Source organism: Leopardus geoffroyi, chromosome C3 (genome assembly GCF_018350155.1).
Source record: "Leopardus geoffroyi isolate Oge1 chromosome C3, O.geoffroyi_Oge1_pat1.0, whole genome shotgun sequence".
In the NCBI taxonomy this organism is placed as follows: domain Eukaryota; kingdom Metazoa; phylum Chordata; class Mammalia; order Carnivora; family Felidae; genus Leopardus; species Leopardus geoffroyi.
The window spans coordinates 137,530,775-137,557,269 of record NC_059338.1 but is presented as its reverse complement, the minus strand read 5'-3'; the positions used below and the strand labels follow the sequence as shown (position 1 = coordinate 137,557,269).

The 26,495-nt window shown below is 38.8% G+C and overlaps 1 protein-coding gene across 1 annotated transcript in view; it reads right to left on the bottom strand.

The window, feature by feature from the left end:
* The window catches only part of PDE7A (phosphodiesterase 7A), a 123,750-nt gene extending 107,931 nt beyond the window's left edge, over nt 1-15,819 (bottom strand). The window contains exon 1 of the mRNA XM_045455078.1: nt 15,072-15,819. Within this exon, the coding sequence (XP_045311034.1) occupies nt 15,072-15,209 (138 nt within the window). The 5' untranslated portion in view covers nt 15,210-15,819. The remainder of the gene's footprint in view (nt 1-15,071) is intronic.
* Nucleotides 15,820-26,495: the final 10,676 nt, after the last annotated feature.

Here is a 26,495-nt window from a genome sequence, read left to right as displayed (position 1 = left end):
TTACTCATAAGTGTCAAAATTTGGAAGCAACCAAGATGTCCTTCAGTAGGTGAATGGGTAAGTGGTGGTACATCCACACAACACTATTCAGTGCTAAAAAGAAATGAGCCATTAAGAAAACATGGAGGAAACTTAAATGCACATTATTAAGTGAAAGAAGCAAATCTGAAAAGGCTGGGGACTGTAAGAACCCAACTACATGACATTCTGAAGAAGGCAAAATTAGGGACAATAAAAATATCAGTAGTTGTTAGGGCCTGGAGTCGAGGAATAATTAGGTAGAGCACAGAGGATTTTAAGACAATGATAATACTCTGTATATTATTAATGATGAATACATATAATTACATATTTGTCCAAATTCATAGAATGTACAACACCAAGAGGGCAACCCAATGTATAGTGTGGACGGTGCATGATTATATCAATGTAGGTTCATACAATAGTAACAAATGTACCACAGTCTGATGTGGGGTGTTCATTATGGAGGAAACTATACATGTGTTGGGGCTGGAGGTATCTGGAAAATCTCTGTACATTCCTCTTAATTGTGCTGTGAATCTAAAACTGATGTAAAAAAAAAAAGTCTTTAAAAAATGTTTGCCTTTTGGAACAACTTCACTGTTTTTCTTAAAATGTTCACTATAAAGAATTCGGGGGGGGCGCCTGGGTGGCGCAGTCGGTTAAGCGTCCAACTTCAGCCAGGTCACGATCTCGCGGTCCGTGAGTTCAAGCCCCGCGTCAGGCTCTGGGCTGATGGCTCAGAGCCTGGAGCCTGTTTCCGATTCTGTGTCTCCCTCTCTCTGCCCCTCCCCTGTTCATGCTCTGTCTCTCTCTGTCCCAAAAATAAATAAAAACGTTGGAAAAAAAATTAAAAAAAAAAAAAAAAAAGAATTCGGGGAAAAAGTAAAATGAAGTAAAAAAAATATTAAAAAATTCCATCACCCACCATTTCATACATAAAAGGCTACAGAGTGAGAATTTATAGATCAGGAATAGCATTTTATTCCTCAATGTAAAAAAGTTTTATTCTTAGTTTTTAACGTATAGGTGAAATACAACCTTCCTTATGAAAAAAACCTTTCTTTATAAAAAACCTTCTTTTTGTACATAAATCTCATTTCAGCAAATCAAATGGTATCATTCCAACTGGCCCATTATAATTTCAATAATGGCTTTGCTTTATCTCTGATGATGTTTTAAGAAGTAACTCAAACATGTTTTAAATTGAGTGTGTCTGTACTCTAACTAGTTCAAATAATCACTGGACTATATAGATGCTTTGCTACTCACTAATGTTCATTAAAGAAAGATTGCTACTTAAGGAAATTACAAAGATCAATCCTTTTACAAGGAAGCAGGGGATATAGTAAGAAAAGCAACAAAGTTGGGAAAAACAAATTTTTAAAACTCTAACTTCTCTACTTTCTAATGGTCAGATCTTGGAGAAATCACTTAGCCTTTCTGAATCTCAACCATCAAATCTTTAAAATGATTTATAGGGTCCCTTTCAAGGACTGATATCCTGATTCCATTTCCAAGGAAGTCGTAGAGTGATTAAGTATGAAGACCTGGGATCAGGAGCAATCAAAAACCAGAAAAAAAAACTAACGTTGATTTATGAAGTATTATTTCTGTATACCTGCAGAAAATGGTAAAATATGGCAAAAAGATAAGAATAAGATGGAATACAGTAAACCAGTGGTCTACCAACTGTGTCATGCATGTATAACCCTTAGAAGTACATAAGCATGGAGAGTTTCAAGGAAATGGATTTCTCAGCTCTCAACTTCCATCTATACAATTTTCTAGAACCATTCTGCTAAAACAACATATCAGTTTTCATTTACCTCCTCTGCCCTTTCATCTCTCCCCCTCTACTACCTCATAAAGGAAACCGTAACACTCAACGCTTCCTGAAACTTACTGTGGAGCTGGTGTCTAATAACATCTGAAGAGCCAAATGGAGAATTCAAAATATCTGTGGTGAGGAAGATAATGATTCTACACACTGGGTATCCAATTATTTTCAAGTTAAAGGGGTCACTAATTTCTACTTCCACGAATATAGACATTAAACCAAATCAACTTACTACTTGACCAATTATTCGGATTATAGATCACTTTGCTGTCAACTTGGAAGAATGGGGGATATGCCTAAAATTAATCACGTTTTATAACCATCTACTAAATTCATGAGATTTCTCAGTACTTTCACTATTAAAGTAAAAAAGTTAGAAAGGTAATGCAAAACACCATCTTCTCTAAATTGTATTGCTTACTCAGACCAAAATAAATTTGATATGGCTTTATGGACATAGGAAAATTTAAATGTTTTTAATTATAATTGTTTTTGCATAGAACTCAGAAGAACTGGGTGACAATTTAAAGCAATTTTTTATTCCCATTATAGAAAAATATGATCATGTGATTGATAAAATTCTTTCCAGTATAAAAGAATACATTAGGATAAGATGTCAATGCTAGAAAAATACAAATGAATTCAAAGAGAAAAATAAGGAATGTAAAATTCTGACTGTTAAAATTAAGACATTGTTCATATATTTCTTTTTTCTTTTTTTTGTTTTTTTTGTTTTTTTTTTTTTTTGAGAGACAGAGGGCACAAGTGAGCGAGAGGCAAAGAGAGAGAGGGAAAGAGGGAGAATCCCATGAAGGGCAGGAAGAGAGGGAGAGAGGGAGAGAGGAAGAGAGGGAGGGAGGGAGGGAGGGAGAGAGGGAGACAAAGAGAGAAAGAGAGGGAGGAAGCAGGGCTCATCTGAAGCAAGGACTGAGCTCACCCATTGCAGGACTCAAACTCACAGGAACCGTGAGATCATGACCGAGCAGAAGTCAGATGCTTAACTGACTGAGCCACCCAGGAGCCTTGTTCACATATGTATTTTTTTAAACAGACAATGTAAAATATCAAGTTTTTAAAATTTCCATAATGTATTTAAATTGTTTGAATTTAACAAAAATTCTATTATTTACAAATACTGAAACTTAGAGGAAAAATTCAAGATGTATGAGAAGGTATATAGTTTTTTGTTTGTTTTTCCAATTCTTTGAAGGGGTATAGGAGCAAAAAAACCAAAAAAACCCTAGTAGTGAAAGAATATATCACTTGTCTTAACCTTCCTCCTAAGATACTGCCTACTGGACATCCCCATATGGATGCTCCCCAGACACTTGAACTCAACATAATCCAAAGTAAATTTATTCTCTTCCCCCAACCCCACCCCCCCCAGAAAAACAAAACCTGCCTCCTCCTCCTATCTGTATTTTTATTATTAGCTCCATGATCTACCTGGTCTCTTAGACTAAAAGAGTGGGAAATTTTTTTATTACCTCCCACACCAAATCAGTTCCTAGGACCTAACTCCTAACGATCTTTATTCCTTGTGCCACAGTAATCGTTTAAGGTCTCTTCACAGGCTGTCATCAAATAGCTCTTCAAAACAATAACTATATACATATATAAATATATATATATATATTTAATACAGTTGACATATGATGTTATAGTTTCAGGTGCACAATACAGTGATTTGACAAGTTTGTGCTTTGCTCATCACCAGTATAGCTAACATCTGCCCCCATACATCCTTATTACAATATCATTGACTACATTCCTTATGCTGTGCCTTTTATTCCCAAGAATTATTCATTCTATAACTGGAAACCTATATCTCCCACTCCCTTTTACCCATTTTGTCCAATTCATCTATGCCCCTCCCCTCAGGCAAACACCAGGTTTGTTCTTTGTATTTATAGGTCTGATTCTACCTTTTGTTTATTCATTTTCTTAAAAAAGATTCCACTTATTTCACTCCATATGAGTGAAATCATATGGTATTTGTCTTTTTCTGACTTATTTCACTTAGCACTATACATTCTAGGTCCACCCATGTTGTCTCAGATGACACGATCTCATCCTTTTTTATGGCTGAGCAATATTCCTGTGTGTGTGTGTATCATGTGTGTGTATGTGTATCTTCCTTATCCATTCATCAATTGATGGACACTTAGGTTACTTCCATAACTTGGTTATTGTAAATAATGCTGCAATAAACATACAGTATACCTTTTTGAATTAGTGTTTTTGTTTTCTTTGGGTAAATACCAAGTAGTGTAATTGTTAGATATTTCTATTTTTAAGTTTTTGAGGAACCTCCATACTTCTCCACAGTGGCTGCATCAATTTGTTCCCACCAACAGTGCACAAGAATTACTTTTTCTCCACATCTTTGCCAACACTTATTATTTCTCATCATTTTGACTTTAGCCATTCTGACAGGTGTATGGTGATCTCTCATTGGTTTTGATTTGCATTTCCCTGATGATGAGTGATGTTGAGCACTTTTTCACATGTTTGTTGGCCATCTATAGGACTTCTTCGGAAAAATGTTGCTTTAGGTCCTCTGCCCATTACTTAATCAGATTGTTTTCTGGTGCTGAGTTGTATAGGTTCTTTATATATTTTGCACATTACTGCTTATTAGAGCATATTGCAAATATCTTCTTCCATTCAGTGGGTTGCTTTATTTTTTTTTTACCATTTTTTTTTAATTTACATCCAAATTAGTTAGCATATTGTGCAATGATCTCTGGAGTAGATTTCTTAACGCCCCTTACCCAGTTAGCCCCTCCCCCCTCCCACAACCGCTCCAGTAACCCTCTGTTCTTCATATTTAAGAGTCGCTTATGTTTTGTCCCCCTCCCTGTTTTTATATTATTTTTCCTTCCCTTCCCTTATGTTCATCTGTTTTGTACCTTAAAGTCCTCATATGAGTGAAGTCATATGATATTTCTCTTTCTCTAATTTCGCTTAATATAAGACCCTCTAGTTCCATCCACGTAGTTGCAAATGGCAAGATTTCATTCTTTTTGATTGCCGAGTAATACTCCATTGTATGTGTGTGCGTGTGTGTGTGTGTGTGTGTGTGTGTGTGTATACACACCACTTCTTCTTTATCCATTCATCCATTGATGGACATTTGGGCTCTTTCCATACTTTGGCTATTGTTGATAGTGCTGCTATAAACATGGGGGTGCATGTGTCCCTTCAAAACAGCACACCTGTATCCCGTAGATAAATGCCTAGTACTGCAATTGCTCGGTCATAGGGTAGTTCTATTTTTAGTTTTTTGAGGAACCTCCATACTGTTTTCCAGAGTGGCTGCACCAGCTTGCATTCCCACCAGCAGTGCAAAAGAGATCCTCTTTCTCCTCATCCTCACCAACATCTGTTGTTGCCTGAGTTTTTAGCCATTCTGACAGGTGTGAGGTGGTATCTCATTGTGGTTTTGATTTGTATTTCCCTCAGGATAAGTGATGTTGAGCATTTTTTCATGTGTCGGTTGGCCATCTGGATGTCTTCTTTGGAGAAGTGTCTATTCATGTCTTTTGCCCATTTCTTCACTGGATTATTTGTGTTTTGGGTATTGAGTTGATAAGTTCTTTGTAGATTTTGGATACTAACCCTTTATCTGATGTCATTTGCAAATATCTTCTCCTATTCCATTGGTTGCCTTTTAGTTTTGCTGACGGTTTCCTTCGCCGTGCAGAAGATTTTATTTTGATGAGGTCCCAATAGCTCATTTTTGCTTTTGTTTCCCTTGCCTCTGGAGACATGTTGAGTAAAAAGTTGCTGTGGCCAAGGTCAAAGAGGTTTTTACCTGCTTTCTCCAAAATCTCCAAAGAGGATTTTGATGGCTTCCTGTCTTACATTGAGGTCTTTCATCCATTTTGAGTTTATTTTTGTGTATGGTGTAAGAAAGTCGTCCAGGTTCATTCTTCTGCATGTTGCTGTCCAGTCTTCCCGGCACCATTTGTTGAGGAGACTGTCTTTATTCCATTGGATATTCTTTCCTGCTTTGTCAAAGATTAGTTGGCCACACGTTTGTGGGTCCATTTCTGGGTTCTCTATTCCTGTTCCATTGATCTGAGTGTCTGCTTTTGTGCCAAAGTAGGTTGCCTTTTGTTTACTGATGGTTTCCTTTGCTGTGCAAAAGCTTTTTATTTTGATGTGGTCCCAACAGTTTATTTTTGCTTTTGTTTGCCTTGCTTTAAGGATCATATCTAGAAAAATATATCTATGACCAATGTCAAAGATATTACTGCCTGTGTTCTCTTCTAAGGTTTTTATGGTTTGGGGCCTTACACTCAGGTCTTTAATTCACTTTGAGTTTATATTTGTGTATGATGTTAAAAGGTGGTCTAGTGCCATTTTTTTTTTTTTTTTACATGTAGCTGTCCAGTTTTCCCAGCACCATTTATTGAAGAGACTGTCTTTTCCACATACTGTCACCTCCTTTGTCAACAACTAATTGACCATATAATCAAGAGTTTATTTCTGGGGCTTCTAGTCTGTTCCATTGAACTGTGTTTACTTTTGTGCCAGTACTATACGGTTTTGATTACGACAGCTTTGTAGTATAACTTGAAATCTGGAATTGTGATACCTCCAGCTTTGTTTTTTTTTTTTTTTAACAATAATTACACTTAAATTTACTTTTCAACATCTCTTATAGAGAATGAAACTACTTTATACTAATTAGAGCTGTACAAAATTACCTGTCATGCATATAATTGAGTTACTCAAAGAAATTAGAGAATCATGAAGTTGGAAGGAACCAGAAGAGTCAATCCCTTTGACAATATCCTTATCCAGGTACTTTCAAGCTGTTGTCAATTTATAGCCTCATGAAGTACCCTGCTCTCTGTCGGGACATCGCTGTCAGAGATCCAGGCCCAAATACAACTTGTTGCACATTTTCTAAGATTATTGCGATTTAAAAAAAGATTCATGCTAGCAGAAGAACAATGGTAAAATTACACAAAATTCTAAACAAAAAGTTAAAAATTAGTTAAAATTTAACATACAGAGATAGCTTCAGTTAGTATTTGGGGATACATCTGGCTTTTTTTTCCCTTTATTTTGTTTGAGTATGCATGGTGTGTAGATATGTATATATTTTGTGATTTAGTTTTAAACAAAATTGGGATAAACTGTTGATACTCGGTTTGTTTTTATTTTTTCACTTAATTATGTTATAAGCAATTCCCCATGCAATTATGTATTCTTCAAATTCTTCAAAATATTTTAGTGGATATATAATATAGCAAAACTAAGAAATATTAACTTTTAGTCAATCATTTGTAAACTACTTATATATCCTTTAAATTTTTCAAAGCATTTTTGTGGTTACATAATATAGAAATAACAAATACTAAATACTCACAATATTATAATTTATTTAATCATTTATAAATTACTTATTGTTTCTAATTTTTCACAGTGATGAATATGTGATGAATATCCTTGAAGATCAATCTTTATCTACATTTCTAGTTATTTGCTGAGGATAGAGTCCCAAAAGTAAGGCAAAGTATTAATTTTTTTATTCAACTGCTAAATTACCTGTCAGCAAATTTACAATTTATAATCCTACTAGCACTGCATAGCATAATCTTCATGTCATATACTGGTGTTTTTTTTCTTTTTTACTTTGTCAATCTTAAGCAAGTATCATTCTTTTAGTTTGTTTCTTTATTAGTGTGATTACACACAAGATCTCCCTATTTCCCTATTGCTTTTACCTATTCATCCCATTCTACTCTTTGCAGTAACATCCTTTTCCCATGTTGTAAAAGGAAGTAGAAGAAAATGCATAGGTGTTAGGTCAGGTCAGAATGACCTAGGATTTGATCCATTTCCACTACCTAGCTGTGTTACCTTGGACAAGTGACAACTTTAAGTTTGTATCTTCTCCTGTGTATTGTCAACAACCCTCACAAAGTAGAAACAGGGTATAGCAATCAAGAACATACAACCAAACAAAATCTAAATTAACTCCCCTCCTTTTTCTCATTTGCATGGTAGTCCTTCACATATTGGAAGACAGCAACGCTCTTACCGTCTCTCACCAACTGCTCTTTTATCCCTATCCTTTTGGCCGAAATCTTGGGGATTCCTTTCTCCAAGCTAAATGTCTCCAATTTCTTCACTCACATATCAAACAATATGCTTTCAAATTACCTCATCATCTTGGTATTTCAGAGTATGATTTAACCTAGTCATGTTCCCCTAGAAAGTGGCATCTAGAACAAAATCCAGATGTGATTTGAAAAGACCAGAGTAAAGGTTATCACTTCAAATCATCCAATTTGTTTTCCGTATCCAGATCCACGAGCCAACAAAATCTATAATCCATAAACCTAAAAGACTAACTATATTCACCTCACTTTCACCAACAAGGCAGGCCAGGTTAAACGTGAGGGTGTGGAACACTCTTGAAGTTCTTGTGATGCCTTGGGCAAGTAATGTAGTAATGTCTCTAAGGTCAGTTTACTCCTTGGGAAAAATGGGAGTAATATCACTTATCTCAAAGGGTTTTTGGAAAGATTAAAAATATTAATTATAGTATCTGGCATGTAGGAGGTATTCAATAAATAGAAACAAACAATTACCACTGAAGCAAGACTACTGCATCTTTATTAAGCACCATTTGTCAAGTACTTTACATGGTCTTGAGCTAGAGCTTGGCCTACCCAAAACACAGACGATGGAGTAGATGTTAACCAATTAACAACTCATCTTCTTCTCCAAATTCTGCCCTGCTCTACTTTCATCCTCTCCTCCCTCTTGCCATCATCTTCAGAAAATGAAGAGCCATCCCCACCAGCAGGTGGAGGAATGGAGCAGTCACCTACAATTCCTACTCAAAATTACAAGCAGACAAGAGACACTTCTGATTTCAACCACAAGATCACTGGCACTGGTCCATTAGGAAGGGTACCTGCCAGCAGCTAAAATGAAGTTCTGCAAGCTTCAAAGACTCATCTACAAATGTAGGGTTTTTTTCCTTTCCGAACATACTACTCATCTACTTCCTTTCCTCATATACTACACCTGAATGCAAACATACAAAAGTATCATTTATTTTGTGAATAACCTTTTGAAAGACACATTTGACAACAATATAAAAATCAACAGTCTATGTTACATTTAGGCAAGAACAGGCCATTTAAATGAGGAAGAGAATAAACACTCAATTTTTTCTCTCAATTCAAATAGATCCAAGCAATATGTACAATAAAAATGTTTTAAGTTGTTTCTAAATTAGAAGATTAAAATTAATTGTTGAACTTTTCTGGAGTGGCCAAAGGGAACGTAAGAATGCCCAGATTTTAAAGATCTTTAGTCAAACGACTTCTAACAAAATTAGATTTTATATAAACACAGTCTTTAGCACAGAAAATTAAATTCCTTAAGATCTGCATGCAATGAGAGTTCTTTACCACCTAAATTTCCTAAGTATATTTAATCCTACTAAATGGCTATCAATAGTCCCAGGCAAAAAATCTGAATTAAGCTAAGCTTTGTCTACTTCCTCTTTCTTCAGCTCTTCGCTTCCCAAACTTGTCTCTATACCCATCCCTAGAAAAGAAGTCAATTCCCTAAAATTATTCTAAAATTTTTCTTCATGAAAAGAAAAAAAAAGGAAGGAAAGATGGGTTGAAACTTACCCTAATGTATTAGAAGTCTTATCAAATTGCCTCAAAGAGAATGGATAATACCTCTCCTTCTTTCCATCCAAAATGAGCTCCCTAATCTTTGTTTCCTGAAAAGGATGTAATATTTTACCTCTTGCAGGACATTTGTGTTTAAAAAAGAATTCTTGGGTAGGCAGTATGTACAGCTGATGGAACTCTAAGCATAGCAACAAAGAAAAATCTAGGCATAGGTCTAAAACCTCTTCAAATCACATCCCATACATTAAATGTGTTCCTGATGACAACTTATAAACTAGCAATTTGAACACCCTACTCTTCAATCAGAACACTCCAAATACACTATAGATTTACATTAATATTATGTTTGAGCATATATTTGAAGTATAGCATAAATATACATTACTTCAGAAGTAAGAGCCAAACATGATAGTATTAAATTTAAATCAAAGTATGAAACATTTCTGAAAACAGAAAAATGAAACTAAGATCCCAACAAAACAAGTGTTAGGGAAATGGACAGGGAGGCAAGTCTCAGCAACTGAACCACTCCCAGGATATCCCACCAACTGCTCCCACTATCCCCTGTATTGTCTTCTGAATGTCGATTTGTGAAGAGGCAACTACTGTGGTAACAGTAATTTGGAATAATGCACATTTACAAACTGATATTTGATATATAACAGTCCTTACACATGACCACAAGATATGCAAATGAAATTTGACAAAAGAAATGCAAATGCACAGAAGCACTTCAGAAAGTGTCCATTTTGCTTACTCCAAGTTGAAACAAACTCAGCATACCACAGTGCATCTACTGACACAGTAAAACATTTATATAAATGTTTACAAAATATTTATAAAATGTTTATTAAATAATTATATAGTATTATAATCTCATATCATAATCATTATAATATTATACTGAAAGAGAGATAATCATTTATCTAAGTAAGGACAGAACTTTCTAGGAAACCAAAAAATATTCTTACCTCTTGACCCAACCTAGTGATCCCACTCTAACAAACATGCACGAAAGTATTAAAGTTTTATATACAACACCAAGACCTGAAACAACTCTAACATTCAACATTCAGAGAATAAATTACTCATAGATCAACACATCATCACTACTAATGTTCATTAGGTATATATAAAACTATACTGTATTCTGACAGTAGCCACAAGCCATAAAACTGAATTTACCATTCAGTTCCTTAGTCAGACAAGCCACATTTCAAGTGCTTACCTAGCACTTTCCATCATCACAAGTTCTGTTAGATAGTGCTGATCTACACAGCTACCTGGACCATCCTCTATCCTCCTTCCCTTATATGCACCCTTTTATCTACTTAATCTTCAGGCTTTGGCCTAAGCCTCAACTACTGTGTGAGGTTCCCCCTGATTTATGCAGGAAATTTGGGTATACCTTCTTGTAGTCTCATTACACCTTGGTAACTGGCAATAAATTCCATCACATCATATTATTTCCCCTACCACAATCCTGCAAGCTTCCTTAAAGAACCAACTTTTATCCAAGGGACTTTGAACTGTTCTGCCTTGATAATTTGTCATATACTAAGAGAACTGCTAAAAACAACAGAGATGTACACTATAAGTGAAAAACGTTTATGCATAAGGAATATAATGCATCAAAGAAAAACATGGCTAGGTTGGCAGGCTCACAAATGATTTTTAAGATTATTTATTTTGAGACAGAGAGTGAGCGGAGGAGGGGCAGAGAGAGGGAGAGAAAGAGAAGGCCAAGCAAGCTCCACAGGGCAGTGTGGAGCCAAAGGCAGGGCTAGAACCCATGAACCCGTGAGGTCATGACCTGAGCCGAAACCAAGAGCCGGACACTCTACTGCCTGAGCCGCCCAGGTGTCCCATCACAAGTGATTTTTGTTTTCAATTTCTAATTCTTTACATTTTCTTAGTACTCAACATAAGGAGCCTCATTCTCAGAAGGTGTTTAGCAAATATCTGTGGAATAGTTTCTGTATTTAAAAAAAAAAAAAAAAAAAAAAAAGACACCACGAATGAAGCCTAATGTAAACTATGCACTCTGCGTGGTAATGATGCAGCAATGTAGGTTCAACAATTGTAACAAATGTACTACCCTGTTGGGGGATGTTGATAACAGGGGAGACTATGCATGCACCAGGTCAGAAAGCACATGGGACATCTCTCTGCCTTCCAGTCAATTGTGCTGTGAACTTAAAACTGCTCTAAAAATATAATGCCTTCAACGAAAAAGATCCCAATATTTTGTTCCATAATAATATATACCATTGATTTATAATAAATTTTAAAAACTAGACCACAAATTTCTAACACAAATAATATTTATCTCCAGTGCTTAGAAAATCTGACTAAATTAACTGCAGGTGCAGTGCTGTCGGTGCCATCAATACACTAACTCAACCTCCTCATTTACTGAGCACCGACCCATGCAAAGCACTGTGGACACAGCAGTGAACAAGACAATTTCTGTTCTCACAATATTCTTTCTAAATTACAACTTTATTCTGCAAGATAAATCTTTAACCTCAGCTATCAACAACAGATAGCTCAAAATGGCAAAACAAACTTCTCTTATCCTGATTTTTTTCAAATAATTCAAAAAACTCCTATTAACCTTCAAGTAAGTAGTACATGACCTGGTTTAAAACAAAAAGTTAATGCCTCATTTACTTGGCATTCTTAGGACAGTAGGTGCTCCAAAGAAATGAATTTTTCAGATAACTCACTCTTATCCATTTAAGCACCAACACTTACATTGTTTGGCATGGAGATTTCTTTTTTAAGTGGGAATCTTTCGATTTTTAAAAAGATTCAATTAAATATTATTTTGACTGATAATTATTGTGTTGTACCACACTCAAGCTCCTAAACTATATGTCCCCAGGGTTCTTTTTTAAAAGTTGCTGGCTTTGAAGAGTTTTTCTTCTGATCCCCAGCTTTGGTGTGTCAGCTGTCAACTTTTGCTGGTATCAGTGTGAACCTGACTCAAGCAGCCTCCAACTCCCTTCAAATTTGCTGCTACTTGCAAAACAAGTTTGTCAGAATTTTGCCTAAAACACACAGGCTTTGAGAGGATCCTCAAATCTATATTTTGGTTGTTCCGTCTTCTATTTATTTCCTGAATCTCTTAAAGTTTGCAGTTACAAGTTCCAAACCAAGTTCTGGATAAATTACTGCTATATCCTGATAAAAGTCCTTACATTGTTTTCATATTTAAAACTGATAGAGAGCGCTTCATTATTTATTCACTCATCCAACAAGTATTAAGTACTTGTGTTGTGAAGTTGGTAAGTAATATTATGGTGAAAATAAAGAACTAAAAAGATTGCTAGTTTTGAACATATTCTAAAATAGAAAAACTCAGAAAAAACAACTTCTTAGCACTTAATAAAAACAGGGTTGTTGTGTGGGTTTTTTTAATATTAAACTACAAAACCACCTCAGTTTTTTACAATTTCTATAGCTTTAGACTTAAGAACTGAAGATTCAAGGGTTCTATTTAACCAAATATTTATTTTAGAGAGCTCTGAATAAGATTCCAAAATTTTATACCTTTTTTCTATTACACATTCCCATCTTGCCCTAAAGAAATCACTAGCAACATATGCTTTAGTTTTAAATGATACTCAAAATCTTGGTAACCATTTCAAACCATGGTAAGTTTATCTTCATTTTAATGTTGAGCAACAATAATTTGATAAAAAGTGTAAATTCAGGAAACTTCCTGTCCAAATTTTCATAAGTTCCTATATTTGGTGTGCAGAAAATTTTTTTTTTAAGTTTCAGGAGTAAGAGATGGTGTGGCTCTACAATATTTGCTTTATCTGCCACAATCATATTTTTAAAATTCCATTACCCATTTAAACCTAAGGCTAGGAAATGAGTCAAAGAGGAGTAGGGCTTAAAATTGGTCTCTGAGGATTAATTAAGACAACTGGTAAAAACCCCTGGTGTCAGCCTCACTTGTTTTAATGCTCTTGGAATCTCCTTTCTCATTCATTTTCTCCTCAGGGAGCACAAGTGACTTTTTCTGTATTTTATAATTTTATAACTGATTACTGGTCACCTTTATTATGCAGAGTGAACTGGAAATGGGCATTAGTTATGTGCCTGTAATCTGAGACAGTAAAATAATATTTCTAAGTGAAAAAAAGTTACTATCATTAAAAACTATTAATTACTACCATTAAAAACCTTTTCCAGCAATGCATTAACATTTCTTCAACATTAATTTTGGAACCTGCAGATGCTTTAAGCAGTACTATAGAGGCAGAGCATGGACCTAACTTTCAAAATAACAACACAGTATTATTTAAACTATTAGAGTAACCATTAAAGTTGGCTCTGACCTCATCAGCATACCATCTTGTCCCATGATATAAGTCTGATTCTAAATAAAAACAATTCAGAGAAAAATCCAAATGGTCTCTTGCTCTCTCTACAATTTAGGCAAAGAAGCAAATGGCAAATACTGGACACACCTATCATAAGCAAAATCTCCACGAGGTACTATCCACACTACCGGTTTAAAAGAAAAATACAGACCTGGCTCAGGATATTTACAATACAATTGGAGAGAGAAAATATGTTCCATAAAAGATACTAATACTAACCAATAGTAAAAATAAAAATAATTGAATTAAATTAAAAACTGATCATGAACATTTAACATTCTGAAAGCAGAAATGGAGGGCACTTAGTTCAAATGTAAACAAAATTCTTTTTGCCTATTTTAAATCTGGCAATCAAAATCAGCCAGAACTAAGGAGTTGGGCCAACAGCATCACCAAAGAAAAAAACCGAAATTCTCAGGAGCAACTGGTATTGGACCATTCAAAACAAAGTCTTCCTGTGAGTGCTCATTAGGAGTTTCTCTCCTAAAATCTCCTTATCAAATTAAAAACCTGGCTATCAACTTTGTGGAAACCTAAGCTTCAGAGAAGCACTCTCGATACTTTTTTTTTTCAAAGCACTTAAGGTCCATCCACAGAATAGGAGCTGGCGAACACCGAGGAGGAATTGGCCTATTGTTCGGAGAACCGCAGGACCATCCGAACGCCACGGGGCGCGCGGGAGCTGGGGGTAAGCAAGGCTCAAACGCGGCACAGGTGTGCGTATGGGGGAAGGGGGACAGGTGTGCCCAGGGCCACAACTAAGGTTAGAGAGGCCCGACTTCAGATCCAGACGTCGACTGGATCTGAGGAAAAGAGTCATCCCTGAAGCTTAAACCACGGAGCATGGAGGGGGGCGGGCCTGGGGAAGGTCTTAAGGACTCCAAAGCCCACCCGGTTTGGCAGTGGGGGTGGTCGGAGAAGGCCGGGGCACTCAGGGTGTAAAGCCCGAAGATAAAAGAAAAGGCTCTCGAATCGAGGGGCCAGCGTAGAAATCTCTAAACAATGAACCACGCTCGGTCTGGGGTAAATGGCTAGGAGACCAGGGGTGTCGCGGAGGTGGGAAGAGGGTGGGAAAAGGGAAACAAAAGAGAAGCCCCCCAAGTGTGGGGCCCCGGTGGCGGCGGCGCCGGCGATTACCTGTGAGAGTTGACGGGGATTGGGGCAGCCGAAGAGCGCGGAGCTGGAGCTGAAGCTGATGGCTCCTCGGCGGCTGAGGACGTGCTGGGGGACCGGCCTGTCCAGGGGCAGCACCGGCAGCTGGTAACATACTTCCATTGAATACGCCCGCCCTGCCCCCGCGCGGCGCCCGCCCAGCCGCGGCCGCCGGCCCCTGTGCTGGGAAGGGGCCGCGGCTCGGGGGCGCCGGGCCGAGGCGGGGGCAGGGAGGGCGGGCGCCGACCCCGGGAAGCCGCGCTCACGCCTTCCCACCCCAACACTCCGCCCGGGCCGCCGGTGGGAAGACGCTGCGGCGGCCGCGGCGACAGTTACGAGGACCGGCGCGCGCCCGGCTCCGGGGTGCAAGCGGGAGCAGCGCAGGCAAAGTGGGAGAGGGAACCCTGCCGCCCCAGATCTCCTCGGCCGGGAGGAACGGGTCCGGGCAGAGCAGAGCAGGAGTGGAGCAAAGACAGAAGAAAGCGGTGCAAGAAAAGACGGCTGGAGCCAGCGGCGAGACCCAGGTCGCACGGGGCTTGGGACCAGCCACCAGCTCGGGCCGCCGCCACCGTCCTGCCCCTCCCCTCCCCCGGAGCCTGACTTCACTCCGCCGCCGGCGCGAGCCCGGCGTAATTCACACTTTGCAGCCGCGGACGGTGCGCCAACCACGGCCGCCGCCACCCTGACGTCACGACGCCGCGCCGCAGGCCCCGCGCCTCCGCAGCGCCCTGGGAGACGGGTTAGCGGCGGTGGGGGTGAACCGTCTCACTCCGGTTCTGCACTCGGTCACTGTCCCCTCCCGCCACACACTGCCCCCCTTCCTCCTCTCCTACCAACCTCAACCCATAGCCCCCGCCCAGCTCTCCCTTATCTGCCCTCCACACAAGGCGCGTGCGCACGAGGCCCCACCGTTTGGGGACATTCCCCTTATCGTTAAACTCTTGCTTTCGAGCGCGCTGAGGGTGTGGGGTGGACTCAGCCTGTCTACAAGCAAGATTCGGGCCTTCTGACCCCAGAGACCCGAAGCACAGGGCGCAGTGGCAGCGCTCAGCCTTAACTGCGGGGTCACCGCTGTGTTTCCCTCCTTGAATTCCCATTCTTGGGCTTCGCTGGGGACCGCTGCGGCAGTGACGTCAGCGGACCGCGCGGGCACCATCCTCCCCGCTACGTCACTGCCAGTCCCTTGGCGGGGCCCGGCTGGGGCTCTCCCCAGGCAGGTACGGGCCCCAGGGCTGTCCCGGGCCAAGGGGAGAAGAGAGGAGTCGAGAATGCGGGAGAGACGAGAGGGTGAAGGGGTGGTGGGGAAACACCGAGACCGAGAAAGAAGAAGTGAGAGTATGCACTGGAAAAAATGAGAAAGAAAGGATGATACTGAGAAGACAAAGGAAAAAAGGATCCTTCATGACCTTTTACCAAAACTGTTTTGGTTTGTTGGCTTTGATTTTTAGAAAGCAGAGAGAGTAAAGAGCTCTTGACCTGCTTTGTAAGTTGGATACGTCATTTGCAGGTTCATTTTGTCAAATTTCTCCCTAAACTGCAATCCATTGTTTCAAATGCATTCCAGCCCCTGGGATGTCGGCCTGAACAAGCTCTTTCCTGCTGGCAAAATTGTTGATTCGGCTCTGCTCTCAGGGCACCCACCCTTCCACTTATTTGCTATGACTAGCCACTGGCAAGATGGCAGATCATTACTGAGGATATCAGGTATCCACTGCTCATGGTTCCATAAATCAATAAAAGTCTGCAAGACTTTTTATCATCTTTCCACAGCATCTGTTTCTTTTACATCACTTAAAACTTTACCTCTTCCATGGTTATTTCTCTACTTGTGTGCTACTATTAAAACAAATATAACTTCTCCTGTGGTTTCATGGATATTGTCTTCACTAGATGGCAAGCTCCCCTTTAGTGCAACAACTGACCCAACTCCTCTTGGAAACCCTAATTACTCCCACAATATCTAGTAGATATATTGAGCATCTGCTGTATGCTTGGGATTAAGCTAAGCACTCTCTCTCGTTCTGACAAAAACCCCATGGGATAATACTAAGTTGAAACTAGGTTTAGGGAAACATAACTTGCCCTAGATCTTACTCAAAATAGTGGCAGAACTAACCTCAAATAATGTTTGAAATCTGTATACACCCAGAGATGGTATTCGTGTCATATAAAACTGTATATGCCAAATTACTGTCACATTTAATAACATTTAAGAGACTCCCTTCCATTAAGTCATTTGATAAGATTCAGGGCACTGAATTAAACAGTGCATCTCCCTTCAGCAGAGAGGGGAGCTAACATTTACTATGCACCCACTGTGAGCCATGACAGGTATTCTACATATAATGTTTAACTTAACCCTTCACAATATTCACATACGTAAAATTTGATACCAATTCTACAGATGAGGAATCCGTTTCCAAGACCATAAGTCATTTGTGCCACTGAATTTTGTTCTGTGTGATTTCAGAACCATGCATTTCCACCATACCATGCAGTATCTCAAGATCAGAACTTCAACTGTTCTCAGTGTTCTTTACAGTATTGGGGAGCATATTAGGGTTCTCCAGAAATACAAAACCAATAGATGATATGTATATGTATGTATGTATGTATGTATGAATGTATGTATGTGTATATGTATATATATATATATATAGAGAGAGAGAGAGAGAGAGAGAGATTTGCTGTACACAAGCCTCATCTAAGACAGAGAAGCTAGAGGAGCTGCAGGCCCTGCTCCTCCCCTAGCCAGTAAGGTGAGTCAGCAAATCATGTGTAAAATTACAGCAGTGCTTGGGACCTGGCATGGACCTACCAAGTGTAATGGCTGGTGCTTCACTTCCACTTCTCAAATCTTGCAAATTTCTATTGTTGCCAACCAAAACCCTAAAAAGAAGAGAATTCTGGGAAATGTAGTTCCAACTTAGCTAAGTTGATAGTGCAAAACCAACCCAGTCCAAACTCTTGTCAACTTGACCTCCAGAAACACTTTTTTAAATCATATTTAATTTTCAAATAAAGATCATAGTAAAATCATGCTTATGTCCATATGATGCAACTATCATACAGCCTGAGACAGCTCCCTCCCTCCCCAAAAGAGGATAGAGTCTTTGAATGATGTTCATCCCTCTTCTTGATAAGTCATATTATTCCTTTGATGTCCTGTAACTTAAACACTAAGATATAAAGTTAGGCACTATTAACACATCTTAGGGGAATGGGGAGGGGGAGAAAATAATCGGTTAATACACACACAAATGTATTCATATCAAAATGAGGGGAAAATGTTCACAACTATTATAGTCCTTGTATCTGCAACTGGCAATGTAATCATAATGACTACTTATAACTACTTTCTTTTTATCCCCCAATACCAATTTAATATACCCTTTGCCTTCAGCAAGCATCTCAGCTGATAATAGTTTCTTCACTTATGTGGCAACCCATATTTTTGTTCCTGAAAAATCTGGACCATTAGAGGTTCTACTTCTACTGGGTTGCTGTGTTTTTTTCCATTAACCTATATAACAGAGTATGGGAATACTAAGAAGCACCCCCAAAGAATCTCCTGCATTCCAGGCATATTCCCATGTAACAGAAACTCAAGATCAGCTTAACAGTCAAAATCGATCACTCTAGGCAGGAGAGTAACCCCCTTCTTTGCATGTTGGTTAAATAGCACAAGGCAGGGGCGCCTGGGTGGCGCAGTCGGTTAAGCGTCCGACTTCAGCCAGGTCACGATCTCGCAGTCCGTGAGTTCGAGCCCCGCGTCAGGCTCTGGGCTGATGGCTCAGAGCCTGGAGCCTGTTTCCGATTCTGTGTCTCCCTCTCTCTCTGTCCCTCCCCCGTTCATGCTCTGTCTCTCTCTGTCCCAAAAATAAACGTTGAAAAAAAAAATTAAAAAAAAAATAAATAAATAGCACAAGGCAGTCTCAATTTACAGACTAATTGAACTCTTGCTTTGTTCAAGAGTTCAAGATGTTCCTGGTGGAAGCATCCTTCCTTTGGAACTAAGACCTCTAGACAAGCAAACCCAAAGCTACAGTAATTGGAAACAAAATCTTGCATTTGACTGACTAGGGATAAAACAGGATCCACTTCCAGTCCCACCTCTTGATTCCTGAATCATGAATATATATTTAAATTTAGAACATATGCCGAAACTTGGAGGACATTACCCTAGCTACACAAGGTATTGTCACTCAGATGGAGAGATTATTGAGTCTTCTGAGGCCATTTCAATGCTACAACATGGATGAACCTTGAAAACATGCTAAGTGAAAGAAGCCAGATACAAAAGGCTACATAGTGTATGATTTCATTTTCATAAATTATCCAGAATAGGCAAACCATAAAGACAGAAAGCCAATTAATTGTTGCCAGGGACTGAGGAGAGGGAGGAATGGGGAGTGACTGCCTAATGGGTATGGGGTTTTCTTTTGGGGTGATGAAAGTTTTGGAACTAGATAGCGGTGATGACTGCACAACATTGTAAATGTACTTAATGCCATTGAAGTGTACAATTATAAATGGTTAAAATAGTAAATTTTTATCATAATAAAAAGAAAAGAAAGAGGGCCTTCAATCATCCTATCAAGCCAGCTATCTCAGGATAATAAGCAACATAATACGACTAGTGAATTATATGAGCATGAACCCATTGCTGACTTTATTTGTTGTAAAATGGGTTTCTTGGTTAAAAGTAATGCTATATGGAATAACACAATGGTGAGTAAAACATTGCATAAATCTAACATACCTGGTGGTTTTGATAGAAGCACTGTGTGTGGGGAAGGAAATTCATTTTCAAAAGAAGTATCTATTCAGTAAGAAAAAAGGACTGCCCATTCCATAATGAAAGTAGCCCAATTCAATGTACCTCGTGGATGGGAGACACTTCTAGGAAATGGAAGCTTAGTTGTGGACTCTGCTGTTAGCAAATTGGGCACTTAGCAATAGTGGTAGCCAGATTGGCCTTATTGAGTGGAAATCCATGTACCGAACCCACATCTCACTTGTATCATGCCATCATGGCCACTTTGTTCATGAGTCTGTTGGTCAGGGCCAGGGATAAATGGGGGGAAAGGCTGACTAACATACATAGAATGTGTCACTCATCCAACTGATTATTATGATCATCCTCTAATGAAATTTCTCTTTGGAATCACATGAGACACACTCTGCCCGTTCAATCTATCCACATATACCCCTTCCCCAGACCTCTTTGTCATCAATTTCCCGATCATGTTCCTTCCAAGTTCCAGACTATCCCGCCAGTAAGACACTGCCCATGAATCAGTATGACCCATACACCTAGCTATCTCTCTTTTCAGACAAAGTGAGCAATTAGGTGCATTGTTCTAAGTTTTCTCCCAATCATAGTATTTCCCTTCATCACCTTTAGGACTACCCAAAGAGTAGAAATAGTGCTGTAGCTATCTAGTTTCTGCACCATAGAATACAGAACTACTGTTAAGTCAGACCCAAATAGTTTTCTTCTGTCACTCAGCAGGACATAGGGGGCTAACAATAATGCCTTGGATGAAAGTTGAGAGGGAGGAGGCAATGTGGTAGTAGTAGAGATTATGGACAACTGGAACACTGTTCATACAATTTACTTGAGCCTTAAAAGACTTGCTTGAGGGGCATGTGGGAGGCTCAGTTGGTTAAGCCTCCAAATCTTGATCTTGGCTCAGGTCATGATCTCACAGTTCATAAATTTGAGCCCTGCATTGGACTCTGTGCTGACCGCATGCACCCTGCTTGGAATTCTCTCTCTCCACCCTCCCCCTCTCCTGCTCTCTCTCTCGCAAAATAAATAAATAAACATTAAAAAGAGAGAGAGACTTGCTTGACCCTGATCTCATGCATACCACTTCTACTTAATGATGGAGTACTCCTGGGCACAACCAACTTTATGGTTTGGTGTCAGTATACCTTTAGTATATTATGAGCTACTCAGGTCACAAGGTAATTTGTTAGCTCATGGTCAAACATTCAGTTTCTACTAGGGCCTGGTAGTAAGCCAGAATAATTTCTCAAAAAGGGAATAGTTATGTAAAGAAGAGGACATAACTTAGCTACAAAGTCCTAAAAGCCCATATAAGATTCAATAATAGAAGATTATCAAAAGCTTCCTACAGTATCACTAACCTATCACAGATACTTCAGCATCATACCTGCTGGGTCACATGGCCCAAATGACAGAGAAGCTTATGTGGTGATATGGATTCCTTAAATAGACTTTTCTTGTTCTGAGCTCCACCCAATATTTAATTTTTTGTATTGTGGTAAAATATGCATAACATAAAATTTACAATTTTAACATTTTTGGTATAGAAGTCAGTGGCATTGGGGCGCCTGGGTGGCGCAGTCGGTTAGGCGTCCGACTTCAGCCAGGTCACGATCTCGCGGTCCGTGAGTTTGAGCCCCGCATCAGGCTCTGGGCTGATGGCTCAGAGCCTGGAGCCTGTTTCCGATTCTGTGTCTCCCTCTCTCTCTGCCCCTCCCCCGTTCATGCTCTGTCTCTCTCTGTCCCAAAAATGAATAAACGTTGAAAAAAAAAATTAAAAAAAAAAAAAGTCAGTGGCATTAACTACATTCACGCTCTACAACCATCACCACTACTCATATCCAGAAAGTTTCATCATCCCAAACTGAAACTCTGTGCCTATTAAACAATAACTCACCCCTTCTTCCTCTATCAGTCCCTGGTAACCACTATTTCACTTTCTGTCTCTATGAATATGACTACTCTAGGTACCTTATACAAGTAGAATCATACAGTATTTGTCCTATTGTGTCTGTCTTATTTCACTTAGCATAGTGTCTCCAAGGTTTATCCATGTTGTAGCATGTAACAGAATTTCACTCCTTTTTAAGACTGAGTAATATTTCATTATATGAATGTATTTAGACATGCAGTTTATCCATCTGTCAATAGACATTTGGGTTGTCCTACCTTTTGGGTGCTGTGAATAAAGCTGCTATGAACACGTGTGTATAAATATCTGTGTGAGTTCCTGATTTCAATTTCTTTTAGATATATATCTAGAAGTGCAATTGCTGGATCATATGGAAATTCTATATTTAATTTTGGGAGAAACAGGCATATGGTTTTCCACATCAACTGCACCATTTTATATTCCCATCCAGAATGCACAAAGGTTTCAACCTCACATTGTGGCCAACACATGTATCCTGTTTTTAGATAATAGCCATGCTAATGGATGTGAAGTGGTATCTTATTATGGGTTTGATTTGCATTTCCCTTATGATTAGTGATGTTAAGCATTTTTTCGTGTGCTTTTTGGCCATTTTTATATTTTCATTGGAGAAAAGTCTATTCAAATCCTTTCCCCACGTAAAAAAAAAAAAAATAATGTTTATTTTTGAGAGGGAGAGTGAAAGAGAGAGCAGGGGAGGGGAGGGGCAAAGAGAGAGAGGGAGACACAGAATACGAAGCGGGCTCCAGGCTCTGAGCTGTCAGCACAGAGCCCAACGCGGGGCCTGAACTCGTGAACAGTGAGATTATGACCTGAGCTAAAGTTGGACACTTAACGGACTGAGCCACCCAGGCACCCCTGGTGAGAAGTTTTGATTACTGATTCAATCTCCTTACTTGTTTTGTGTCTATTTAGATTTTTATTTCTTCAGGATTTAGTCTTGGTAGGTTTTCTATTGCCAGAAAATCTCCATTTCATGCCGGTTACCCAACTTGTGGGTGTACAATTGTTCATAGTATGCTTTTATAATCCTATTTATTTTTGTAGAATATGTCGTAATGTGTTCATTTTTAATTCTGACTTTAGTAATTTGAATCTTCTCTCTCTTTTTTTTTTTTTAGCCATTCTAGCTAATGATTTGTCAATTTTGTTTTCAAAATACCAAATCTTGGTTTAGTTGATTTTCTCTATTGCTTTTATATTCTCCACTTACTATATCTCTACTCTTTATTATTTATTTCTAGTAGCTTCAGGTTTCAGTTTGTTGTTCTTTCTTTGGTCCCTTAAGGTGTTAAGTACCTTACTGATTTGAGATCTCTTTTTTTTTTTTTTTTAATTTTTTTTTTTTCAACGTTTATTCATTTTTGGGACAGAGAGAGACAGAGCATGAACGGGGGAGGGGCAGAGAGAGAGGGAGACACAGAATCGGAAACAGGCTCCAGGCTCTGAGCCATCAGCCCAGAGCCTGATGCGGGGCTCGAACTCACGGACCGCGAGATCGTGACCTGGCTGAAGTCGGACGCCTAACCGACTGCGCCACCCAGGCGCCCCGAGATCTCTTTTTTTAATACATCTATAAATTTCCCTTTTAGCACTGTTTTTGCTGCCAGCCATAAGTTTTGAAATGTTGTGTTTTTGTTTTCATGTGTCTCAAGATATTTTCTAATATTCTTTGTGATTTCTTCTTTGACCATTGATCATTTAGGTATGTATCATTTAATTTTCACGTACTTGTGAATTTTTCAATTTTCCTTCTGCTGTTGATTTCCAGTTTCATTTCACTGAAGTTGGAGAAGTTTCTTTGCATAATATCAATATTTTTTACATTTATTAAGACTTGTTTTGTAGTCTAGCATTTGGTCTATCCTTGAGAATCTTTAATGTGCGCTTGAGAAAAATGTATATTCTACTGTTGTTTGCTGTAGTATTCTGCATGCTATGTATGTCTGTTAGGTCCAATTCATCTATATTATTGTTCAGTACATTACATCCCAAATTGTAACAATCTATTTTAAGTTTATACCAACCTAATAACAATCCCATACAGAAATTCTACTCTCTTACAGCTCTTCCTCCACTTTCTTATTGATGTCACAAATTACATCTTTGGATATAGTACACCTATTAACATAAATTAATAATTATTTTTTAGGCATTTGTCTTTTAAATCTTTTTTTTTCCACGTTTATTTATTTTTTTGGGACAGAGAGAGACAGAGCATGAACGGGGGAGGGGCAGAGAGAGGGGGAGACACAGAATCGGAAACAGGCTCCAGGCTCTGAGCCAACAGCCCAGAGCCTGACAGCCCAGAGCCTGACGCGGGGCTCGAACTCACGGACCGCGAGATCCTGACCTGGCTGAAGTCGGACGCTTAACTGACTGCGCCACCCAGGCGCCCCTGAATCTTATAGAAAATGAAAGGTGGAGTTACAAACAAAAATTATAATAATACTGTTTTTTTATATTTGTTCATATGTTTACGGGAGATCTTTATATCTTAATTTGGCTTTGAGTTATGCTCTAGCATCCTTTCATTTCAACTTGAAGAGCATGAGTGAGGGAGGAGCAGAGAGACAAAGAGAATTGCAAGCAGGCTTTGTGTTATCAGCATGGAGCCCAATCTCATGAACCTGTGAGATCATGACCTGAGCCAAAATCAAGATGGACACTTAACCAGCTGAGTCACCTGGGCACCAATTGAAGTTCTTTAAAACAAGTAGTTAGAACCCCAGACAAGTAACTTGCTCTCCTTTGTTTCAGCAAACAAGTGGATGGATTGAACCAAATGGTCTCTGGACATGGGTTAACCTGGCAGAGGTGAGGGTGGGGTTATAGTACCATATGAAAAGTAGCAGGATAAATGAGAATCTGTCTACCTGTTGACAGCCAAATTTTTATCCTAGAGGCAAGAGGACAGAAGATTCCTCTTTTAGAAAAGTGGACCCACCCTAGGAAAAAGCTTAAAGGTGCTATTGGCTTGGGGTCATCCAACCAAAGAAATGAGCCTACACATAATTTTAAGGTAAGTTTTACCCATGTGCATGGAGTTCATTATCAATATCCCATTCATAAATATGACAGAAAAATCAAGCACTACCAGAATTTGAATAAATCCCATTGCATGAGAGATAATAGAAACAAACAGGGAAGTAAACAAACAAGGGGAAACAGAAAAATCCAGAGAACCCCCCTCCCCCCAAAACCAATAAAATCCTTAGAGAGATGAAAAGATATATAAGAATGGGATGATATAAAAAGGAGAAATGAGATAGTTCTTTAAAATTAAAACCTATGATAGCAAAAATTAAGGATTTATTGGATGGGTTAGAAAATAAAGCTGAAGATATCTTCCCCAAAGTAAAATGATTAATTAAAGATACAGATAATGTGAGAAAAGATATTAAAACTGGAATTCCAGTCCAGGGGGTCTAACATCCAAATAAGGATAATGTCAAAAAGAAAGAATTGAGAAAAATGTAGGAAAGAAATAATTCAAGAAAATTCAGCAGAACTGAAGGGCACACATTTCCAGATGGAAACAGTCCAGTTTGTAATTAGAATAATGAATAGAGAAAAGACCTCCACCAAGACATATAGTGAAATTTCAGCATAATGGGGACAAAAATAAGAATTTAAAATCTTCCAGGGAGTAAAAGTAAAAATAACTCATGTATAAAGGACTGTGGATCAGAATGGCAAAAGCCATCTCAGCAATGAATTAGAAGCTAGGAGATAATGATATAAAACCTTCAGAATTGTGAAGGAATTTGATTTCCCATCTAGGAATTAGTATACCTGGCCACACTATCAATTTAATATGATAGTAAAAATACAGATATTTTTCACTCCTACTATACCTTTTCTCAGGAAGTGATTATTACAGGATGTGCTCTAGCAAGAAGAGTGAAGAAACCCAGAAAGGGAAATATTGGGATCCAGCCAACAGGACCTTCAACACAGGAGAGAGAGAAAGAAAGCCTCAGAATGATAGTTCTTAGATCACAGCCACAGAGGATACCTAGAGAGAAACCAGGCCATATGGGAGCAGGATTATGGGGGCTCTGTGACGGAAGTGAAAGTAACAGATGTCCTGAAGAGGCTGAACACAGAGTGAGAAGCTCTGGCAGAATTTGGGAATAAATTTATTGTTATTACATAGAATATTAAGGGGGTAAAAGAGATTCAATTACTCACACCATGAATAAAAAGTTGTAAAAGAAAATCAACTTAATTACTGTTCATTATATGGCCCTTTTATAAATAATAGTTACGCAGTCACAATAATATAAGCACTGAATATTCATTTAACAAAAATATAGTGCTATAACTATACTGAGAAGTGGAAGAAGATGAAAAATGTGTATTTGGGTATTAGAAAGCCAAATTTTCAACTTCCACAGCAAGACATTAATAGGTAATAGCAAAAATTGAGATGTGAGTTAATACATGGAGTGAAATATCATAAGAAACAGCTAAAAACTGACCATTTCTTGTGTCAGCAAAGCAGAAATTGGTAGATTATTGAGATGGAACAAGAGGCTGCTAGGTTTGTTATAACATAATAGGACTACTGAACTCTAAAAACTATGTATAGGGGCACCTTGGTGGCTCAGTCGGTTAAGCGTCCGACTTTGGCTTAGGTCATAATCACGCAGTTTGTGAGTTCGAGCCCCACACAGGG